We start from the raw sequence: 9,895 nt of genomic DNA, 5'->3' as shown, positions 1-9,895 counted from the left end.
CACACAATCAAACACACACACACACACACACACACACACACAAACATACACCCCCCTGACCTGTCTCTTACTAAGACAGCCAATGTGAGCCGGAGTAGATCCGTGTCAGCCATTTTGGGTCTTCCATCCCTAAAGTCCTGCATGCTGCTTTCCTAATGTGCGGCTGCAATCACACCAGGAAATGGAAAGGCAACAGAGGAAAACAAACACAAATGAGACGAGCGCTACCTTCTACACAAACATGCACGCTCGTTACTGACATTATCTCAAGTGGTAGTGTTCTTGTGTTTAGTCCATTGGCGTACAACCCACCCCCATACATTTTGAGTGACAATTGCACCCCTGGAAAGGACAAAACATAAAGAGAAGAATGAGAACAAGCATGAGGTGCTCAGTTGCTCGCGTTAGAAACGTAAACGGCGTGGTGTGGCGTGCGCTTTAAGGCGTCCTGTACGACTGGTTCTCCTTGGAGCGCTACATCGGGAACCAATCGGCTGCTCAGGATCTGCCGCCATAGAAAACAATGGATGTTGCATCTTTTGTGTCTACAGTATTATCTAAAAGGAGAGGCACTTTGTTCCGGAAACATTGCAAACCACTACGTAACAAAAAGGGCTGACCTGAAACAAAACAACAAATGCTTTTCTTTTACATAAACAAACTTTCCTCTGGTCGTTTTTTTTCAGTCATACAAAAAATATGCGCATAATGAAAAAAAGTTAACAGAACTACAGGTACACATTCTAAAAAAACAACAATAAGTAAATCAAGCAATCTCCCATCACTGTTTTCTGCCATGCTTCAAGTCAATGAGGGAAAATGGCAGGAGAGGAATCAACGTGAAGACATCAAAGTGAAGACATGTCTGTCCGCTCAGGGAATGTTTCTAAGGATCAGGCAGTGTTATGGGATGGTTGAGTCCCAGAACCAAAACAACCAAACTTTATTGGTCTTCCCAAACCTTTTTCTCACTTTTCTATCAAATGGGTCCCGTATACTTTTTTTTACACTTTTAAATATGACCTCTCTGACAAAAACACATAGTCTTTTTCTCTCCTTCATCTAGGGTAGAGGTCAAGCACGAGCTACATGCACGCACACAAAGACATCTTACTGAAACGCACACACGCACGGACACACGCACGCATGCACACACGCATACACACACGCGCGTACACACACACACACAACCATGTAAACCAAAGCCCCCAAAGAAGGATGATAAAACTCATCACAATTCCTCAAATAAATATGTTATTAATAAAAAATAAACCAAACCAAAAACACCACCGGCGTGGGTTGTTTAGTTATAGCCATGCTAGCACCACTCGTCCTCCTCCACCTCCTGGTAATACCTGGGGGCCCAGGGGGCCCCGCTGCTGGGGAAGCTAAAGTGGTATCCGTTGGGGCCCCTTCGACTGTACCGCGGGGACGACGAGGGCCCGGCGTAATCAGGCGGTCCTGCCCCAGGGGAGGGCCCCGGGGGCTGGGAGCTGGGGGACAGCGAGGACCCGTCCTGGAGGCTACTGCAGGGGCTTGCGTTGCGCGGGTAGCCGTAGCAGTAGCCGCCCTGGCCCGGGCCCAACAGGGGCTCGTAGCCGCACCCCTGGCCCAGGAAGGGCTCCGAGCTGATGCGTGTGACCGGACAGGGTACGTGGCGGTAGGAGGAGACGCTGTGTCGCAGGTCGCGATGCTCCGAGAGGCCTCGGCTCAGCCGGCCCGGGCTGACCGAGTGGGGGTCGGACGCGGGCTGCACCGGGGACGAGTTGGCTGTCTTGTAGGCCACGCTGGGCCGGGGAATGGGGGGGGTCTGGGGCAGCTGCCGCCGTCCGCGGCTCGGCGTACTGGAGGTGGAGCTGAGGGTGGCCAGACTGCCCCTAACCCAACTGCTGCCCTGGATGAAGAGTGGACAAGCAATGTGAACAGACGGAGAGATGAGGAGAGAGGAGAGGAGGAGATAGGAGCCAGGACAGCCAGCAGGGAAAGAAGGAAGGAAGGATAGTAGGAACATAGTAAGGAAGGAAGGAAGAAAGGAAGGGAATGGAGGAAGGAAGGGGAGAAAGATAAAGGAACAACGGCAATTAGGGAATAAAAGGATCAATGTAAGGAAAATAATGTAAATGTAAAGCATAAGAGATGAAGGATTGTAACAGAGAAACGGGAGTTTGTCACAAACAAGATGGAGACGAGCGAGACGGAGCGACATTAATGGACAGGAAATGGTGATGAGGAAAGACAGGAAGTAGAAAGAGAGATCAAAGGCCATGAGGGGCTGTTCCACAGGCAAGAAGAAGAGTAAGTTAGACAGAGAGGGCATGCAGAAATCCAAACAGAAATCCAGAGTCCAACAATATGCTTTGCTTCCAAGAGATAGAACATCATAAATACACTCTACTGCAGAGTAGAGTGACTCCTGCTCTACTGCAGAGTCTATAGTCAGTCAAATGTATATATTAATAATTAATCTTATATTACCAATCTCTCAATTCTTGATTATCATTACAATTGAACCAATAAACATATGTACAGTATATTCAATATAATGCAGACCTTGGGGTCCCTAAATTACTGACCGTATTATTCCAGATATCAAGTTATAGCGAGAATCTAATTATTGTTGTCTTGCGTAAAGCGAACAACGTGCATATTTATTTTGCTACTTTTGCTTGTTGATGACCTATGCGTAAGCAAAGACGTGCAGTCCTCCAAGAGCTAATTGGTTGAGTGGAAAACATGCATACAGTTTATTTTTGTTTTTCACAGCTGGACATGAGAATAAAATGAACCAACCCATCAAAATCACAACAATGATGTGGATTCTCGTAAAGCTAAAGTCCTGTATGGGGTACTTCGAACCTCGAGTTCAGCTTCACGCTGCTAGCTGTAACGCCACTAGCTATATAGCTACGTAAGCTATAAAGGCGAGTACACACCACACTGGGACGCGGCGCGATGTGCAAAGACGCACTTTATTTGCCGCGGTGCGAATTGGTGATTGAAGCGGCGTGGATTTTGCGTGATTCTACTCAAACATTTTGTTAAAGTTGAAAAATGTAAATATTTTGTGCAAATTCGGCTTGACGCTTTGTTGAGCAGCCCATCAGCGTTCACTCCCTGAAGGACAGAATGAACCGCAAAATGGAAGAGAAAGTAATTGTTGCCATTTGCGGACTCCCGGGAGCACTATGATATCTAAATAATATAACATCATATATAATATCATGGCCAAAAGCTGTGTCTGCCTCCGGATGATATTACCCATAAACGACAGCGTTGGGTTCTTCGACGTCTCGGGAATTTCCACAACAAGTTAAGGCTCGTGGTGGTGGTTATCTCGGCCATGGTTGACAATGAAATGGCTGAAAGAAACGTTGGCTTTCACGAGAGAGCCCCTTCCCCTCCAATATCCTTCAAAACACAACACAAGTTTGTGGGCAGTGCAAATATTCTCTTCTCTTTTGGTGTGAACGCAAACTTACTGAGATCGGTTACTTTGTAACACAGACAGCCGTAACGCCCCTAGCCGTGACGCCCCTAGCCGTGACGTCCCTAGCCGTAACGCCCCTAGCCGTAACGCCCCTAGCTGTGGCGCTGGCGCGCCCACCTGCTTGCTGAAGCCGGCGTCGTGCAACTCGCTGGGCGACGTGGCGCAGCTGGCGTTGGCAGACTTGGCGTGGCAGTGGTCGCGGCTGCAGTAACGGTCACAGGAGTAGTAGCGCTGCTTCTCCCCGGGGGCGTGGCGGTGCTTCCGGTCGTGGGAGCGGCCCCGCTCGACGGCCTTGTCCCTGGAGGAGGAGGAGCTGGCCTGGGCCGGGTCCATCGGTGGCTCCCCTGGTGTGCCTTACGGTAGCGGGAAAAGATACCAATGGAGTTTACTTTTAGCTACTGCAAATAAATTATAATTAATTATTATTATTTTATGTTACCAAAGTTTATATTCAAGATGTGGACTCGGTAAATGGATGGTAAATGGACTGCATTAGTATAGTGCTTTTTGTAACCAGTGGCAATATCACAATTACAATGCAAAAATTATAATATTGCCTAACATTCACCTATTCGTGCAAACATTCACACACCGACTGCGGCGTCAGCCATGCAAGGCGACAGCCAGCTTGTCAGGAGCAGTGAGGGTTAGGTGCTTACTCAGCTAGGAGGAGCTGGGGATCGAACTAGCAACCCGGCTTTAACTCCTGAGCTACATGCCGCCCACTTCCATGCAATTTCTACTTGTTGCCTGCAATATTTTTTGTTTTGTATATCCGTAATGCTTCCGATCTGGCAGTTTCTGCTGTGTCATCCAAACTTCCAGTATGGGATGAATTATGTACATCATAATAAGCAGTCAGGTCAGACTGAATGTATCATTGTAAATTTGTGATGTGCTGAATGTATTGTTCAATATGAAAATGGTGATTTTGAATATTTGTCAAACATTTCCCCAAAGCGATTTGGTAGCATTGTAACCACGGCTCTCACATGTTCTCCCACCTCTAACCTTTCCTCTGATGGAGGGGGGAGAGGGGGGCTATAAATTATTGGTTTGCCTGCCCGTCTCTTTGGTCTGGATAACAAAGACCTTCTGTGTGAGACAACACTGAACACACAAACGTGCCCGCACGAACACTTACACACTTGCACACACAAACACACACAAACACACACACACACAGAGCGGGTGTCTGAGATCAAACCACCAGGTTACATGAGGTGTGGGGAGAATCACTGGACCTCATGGAACCAGGCAGTAGGATGTATCTAATACATTTGAGTAGTGAATATATAGTACTGGTAGTATCTATTGACCAATAAGATTAGATCCAAATATCCACAAGACAAAATTGTCAAATGTATTTCACGTTCATTAATATTGCATTCAAGCTTGTACACAATAATATCTCACCTCATCAATAGCTATTCCTCTTAACCCTACAGTTCAAGATGATCAGAATGCAGGCTGTAGCTTATGTGTGCAGGTTGTACTTTTAGGGTAGGTCTAGCTGGAGGCTTTTGGTCACTGTTGCCATGGAGACGACTTTTCATATTTAAGGAGTAAAAGGCGATAGAAGTGTACTGCTGTCTGTTTAACATCTGGAATGCAGGTAGCCAGCATGGCTGCATTAATTCAAAGTAGATACCAGCTAAAGTATCTCTTACTTTGAGTAGAGATTACAAAAACGAATGGACGCTGTTGTCCACATGTGGAGAGGTGAAACACAGAACTGATACCTAGAGACACATCCTTATTATCTGCTCTAGTAAGTCAGTATTGGAAGTCAGCTATTTTTTATGTTATCATGTTGTTAATCTATCTGTTATTCGGGATCCAGAAATCCTAACATATTATAGCAGAACTTCCAACCTAATATTTGTAGTGCTTGTGTGCCATCAGACTTAAGATATTAATTTAAAGTCTGATTGTTGAGACTACTCTAATTCCTGTATGGCATCCCTAGTGGCCGACCTGTAGTACTGTTAGTGGGGTGTTGTCCGCCCAGCGATCTGTCCAGCGACCTCTGCTTCTTCTCTCCCCGCTCCCGGTCCCTCTCCCGGCGGTGGTGGCAGCGGTGGTGATGGTGGTGGTGGTGGTGGCTCCGCTCCTGGCTGGGCTTCTCCAGGGTGAACTCCCGCAGATTGACCTCCGGGAGGCGCTGTGGCGCCACTGTGGAGACGGAGCGTCTCATCGGGCTGTTGTCAGGAACGGGCTGTCGCAGGTAACCAGGTGAAGAGTCAGAGAGAGAGTCAGAGAGAGTCAGAGAGAGAGAGAGAGAGAGAGAGAGAGAGAGAGAGAGAAGGTAACAGGAAGATGGTGAGGAGAGAGAGAGAGATTGATTTTGACAGAGAGAGGACCGAGAGAGAGAAAGAGATTAATTATGTATCTATGCATATTCTTCTGTATTTTCCTTGTCTTCCTTTTCTTTAGTATTATTTTGTATTTTTCACACACTACTTGATATGTTTAACTCCTGCTCATCTTATCTATTGTGTTTTGTTCTATGTAAAGTCCTTTCTATCTTTAGATTGACTTAATCGTTCCCAGATGGAAAGTAGGGCATCACAACAGAGAGTACTTGAATAGAGCCGCTGTGAGAGAAACAATTTCCCCAAGATAAATAAAATATCGGAATCTGAACTCTTTACTGCCGATAGGTTAAGCCGTACATGAATGGAGGTGCAGACATTAACCTTTTAATTGACAGAAACAATCTCCAGGTTAAATCTACAACCAACTGACAAAAATGCACTCACAAACAACGTATAGCAATGAACTAAAAGGTAATAAAGGTGCAGCAGCACATCTAAAAAGACTGATGGATGCATGTGCAAGTCATGACACATGCTTGCACATGTTTAAATTATGTGGTGGATTTGTCCATCTGATCCTGTTTACAGAAAAAAGCCTGTAATAGACAAATGAATTCCACTAATAAGAACATTTCGTTAAACCAAACTAGTCCGCAGAGCCCAAAGCAACACCAAGCCCTGTTGAGCCATAGGTCGGGCCAGCTGCAGAGCCACGCCTTGAAGGTTTACAGCTGCAGGTGCAGATTAAACACAAGATTATATTAGCCTAGCATCGCCAGACGAATTGCAAACTGCAATTAGTCTGGGACCTCTCTGTTCATTTTCGATTTCCAAAGGGAGTCACCCACGGGCGCAGGCCTTAATGCCTTGGACACAATTGGCTAGACCCGCATCCAATCATAGCAACGAAACGGGTGACGCAGCACTGAGTGACGAAAAAATTGCATCTCTGTCTGGTTGCCAGGCTAGGATTACATTAGGATTACATAACTCCATACAGAGCGATGACAGAGCAGGTGTGGAGACCCAAGACCACAGATACGGTACCTAGGAAGGCTCCACAGTGCCATGGGGGTGTTTGGTCAGGTGTTCTGTGTTCTGACACTAAGTATAGTTCAGCCTAATAACAATGTTTGTATGTGTGTGTGTGTGTGTTAATGTTGTTCTTTGTGTAACCGGGGTAAAGGCCTTTACCCCTAAGGATAAAAGGTATATGGGTGTGCGTGTGTGCATTAATGTGTGGGTATGTGTGCGCATGTGTGTGTGTTTGTGTTTGAGTGTGTGTGTGCAAGTGTGTGTGTGTGTGTGTGTGTGTGTGTGAGCCTGTGTGTGTGTGTGTGTGTGTGTGCGCAAGTGTGTGTGTGTGTGAGTGTGAGCCTGTGTGTGTGCGTGTGTGTGTGTGTGTCTGTGGGTACATACAGCCAGGGTCCCCGGGTGCAAATTCATCCGCTGTCCGGTCATTGAAGAAGAGATAGGAAAGGAAAGGAGCGAGGAAGGTAGGAAGGAAGGAAGGTAAGGTTGTTAACATATTCAAAATGGCAATGCCAATGGCAACGGCATATCTTTTAAGAAGTGTGGAGTTCTGGACCACAGGGGAGTACTCGGAGAACAACCATGGGATAGGTAGTATAGTGGGACTAGAACACCCCCTGCTGTGTGAACTGTTGACTACACCCTTCTGCGTCGGCCACCTAGGCAGAAGTGTGGTCCTCCTTGTCTTTACTGGAACAATTCACTCCTTTCTTGATCCCTTTCATCACTCTTTGCATCCCCAGAGGCTCTCAGCATTTGGATTGACAGATCACATGATGCCTCTCTCTCTCTTTCCCTCTTAGAATCAATGCATGTCTCTTTCTCTTTCCCCATTTTTCTAGCTGTTTGCTCGCTCTCTCTCCCTTCTGTTCTCTTGAGCACATGTTCTGGACAGAGGCCAGCCGAGGGGACTATGCAGTCCGGAGCTGAACTAACCGGTCTCTGTGCTTATTAGAAGGTGATGACACAGAGCGGTAAGCCCCCTACTAACACTCTCTCTTCCTTTCTCTGCCACTCTCTCTCTCTCTCTACCCCTCTGTCTCTTCACCTCTCTCCCTCTCTCTCTCTCTTTCTATAACTCTAACTCTCTCTCTCTCTCTCTGCCACTTTCTCTCTCTCTTTCTACCCCTCTGTCTCTCCACCTCTCTCCCTCTCTCTCTCTTTCTATTACTCTAACTCTCTCACGCTCTCTCTGCCACTCTCGCTCTCTCTCTACCCCTATGTCTCTTCACCTCTCTCCCTTTCTCTCTTTCTATTACTCTTACTCTATCTATCTCTCTCACTACATCTCTCTCTCTCTTATATAGTATACCAAGCCACTAACTAAGTCATCTTCTTCATCAATTATATCATCCAAGTCCAAGTATTTAAGTTCTGCTTTCATCTCCCTCTTTGTCCTCTAGCTATGTGTACTTTATCTACACATCATCACTACAACAGGCTGGCCACTGTATCAAAGTAATGTTATGGCAAGCAGCAGTGTAAGGCTCTCTGCAATGTTACGGCCAGCTGTAGCGCTAATGGAGAACGAAACAAAACAACAGATGCTTCACCAACACACTTTAGCTGGCTATCTACTCAGGGTTTTGCGGCTACTTTGCTAATGACCCGAAACCATGTTAATTGCATTAGCAAATACATTTCCTACTGGAACAACTCCCTCTCCTCAGAACGACTAAATCTGTATACGCAAGACCTACACCCTCAAAACTATTTTCTAAACCAATGGGTGACATGTCGCAGTATATACTTGTACCGTCTATTAACGCCTATTACCAGATCAGTTGAGGAATTTGACATCGGTGGCCTTGGTTTTTATTCAACCTCTTATGGGTGTGGAGTGAATCACAAGCAGAGACTTTGATTGGCTGATGACTGGAGCCGCCTCTGCTGCTTCTCATCTGAGGGCCTCTATTAACAATAACTGGCACTCCCCCGGTCCCCTGGGAGGGCAGTGGGGAATGCACTTTTAACACGGCATGCAATCGATCAATACCCCTCCTACATTGGGATTCTGGGAAAGAGGTGAAGATTTATTTGGGTTTTTCAAGTGGCGATGAGGAAATGACTCTCCCTGACCTTCACTTCTTCTGTCAGTCATTACCAGAAGAAAGTAATATTCGGTTTCATGGTCAGAAGAGGATCTCAACAAGCCAGTTTTTAAGTTAATGGCCTCCTTGATTGTATGATGCAGCATTTAATGTTTTTTCTGAGAGTAAGAACCCAAAAATGCTTTAGTCACAAAGACACTATGGACCCCTATGTATAATGATATAAAGTATAATGATATTTAGTTTCAATAAGGTAGCATAAATGTAATTTATGTGAAACTCAACTGTTAGATAACGCTGTAGGTAAGATTGAAGAACTATAATTAGAAATGGCATAGCCGTCAGTCAGCTATTAGTGAGTGAAATTCACTGTGAGAATATCCGTTTGAAGTTGACTGTTCCCATCTCTGTATGACCAAATTTAGATTTTAGACTGCTCCTGGCTTATCCTAACAATTTAAGGAATCTGTTCTGGCACTGGCTTCGAGAATTCATCTACTTTTCTGATAATAAGCTCAATATATGCCAAAAGGGTGAATGAAATGACTGTGACACCTTTTCTGTTGTTTTTGTGCTCGATAGCATGAAAGGAGTTTCATGGGGTAATGTTGAATATCCGTCTCTCTCTCTCGCTCTCTCTCTCTCCCGCTCTCTCTCTCCCGCTCTCTCTCTCCCTCTCTCTTTCTCTCTGTCTCTCTGTCTCTCTCTCTGTCTCTCTCTTTTTCTCTGCCACTCTCAAATCGTACCTACAGCACCTTTAAACTACCGCCCATGTGTCTTCTTGTGTTTCTAGAACCCTCTAACCCTACCTGTAGCTCAGTATTGAGTCGGGGCATGGACACGGCTCTGCACTGGCTCTGCAGCCCGGAGCCAGGTGTCCCCTGGCCGGCAGGGGCCCCGGGGCCCAGGGCCACCGGGCCCAGATCACCTAAGCACGCCACTGCCCCTTTACTGATGGCCCTAGAATCTATCTTCATCAGCTCCACCGACTCCTGGACACACACACA

General features: G+C 46.3%; 1 protein-coding gene across 1 annotated transcript in view; it reads right to left on the bottom strand.

Annotated features, from left to right (window-relative positions):
• Window positions 1-1,318: 1,318 nt before the first annotated feature.
• Window positions 1,319-9,895, bottom strand: part of cacna1ba (calcium channel, voltage-dependent, N type, alpha 1B subunit, a) — a gene marked incomplete at both ends in the record, with an annotated part of 92,269 nt that continues 83,692 nt past the window's right edge. Inside the window, 4 exons of the mRNA XM_079752788.1 lie at window positions 1,319-1,894; window positions 3,605-3,840; window positions 5,465-5,705; window positions 9,698-9,880. Of these exons, the coding sequence (XP_079608914.1) occupies window positions 1,319-1,894; window positions 3,605-3,840; window positions 5,465-5,705; window positions 9,698-9,880 (1,236 nt within the window). The remainder of the gene's footprint in view (window positions 1,895-3,604; window positions 3,841-5,464; window positions 5,706-9,697; window positions 9,881-9,895) is intronic.

Source organism: Pollachius pollachius (genome assembly GCF_949987615.1).
Source record: "Pollachius pollachius genome assembly, chromosome: 1".
In the NCBI taxonomy this organism is placed as follows: domain Eukaryota; kingdom Metazoa; phylum Chordata; class Actinopteri; order Gadiformes; family Gadidae; genus Pollachius; species Pollachius pollachius.
This window is presented reverse-complemented; position numbering and strand designations above follow the sequence as displayed.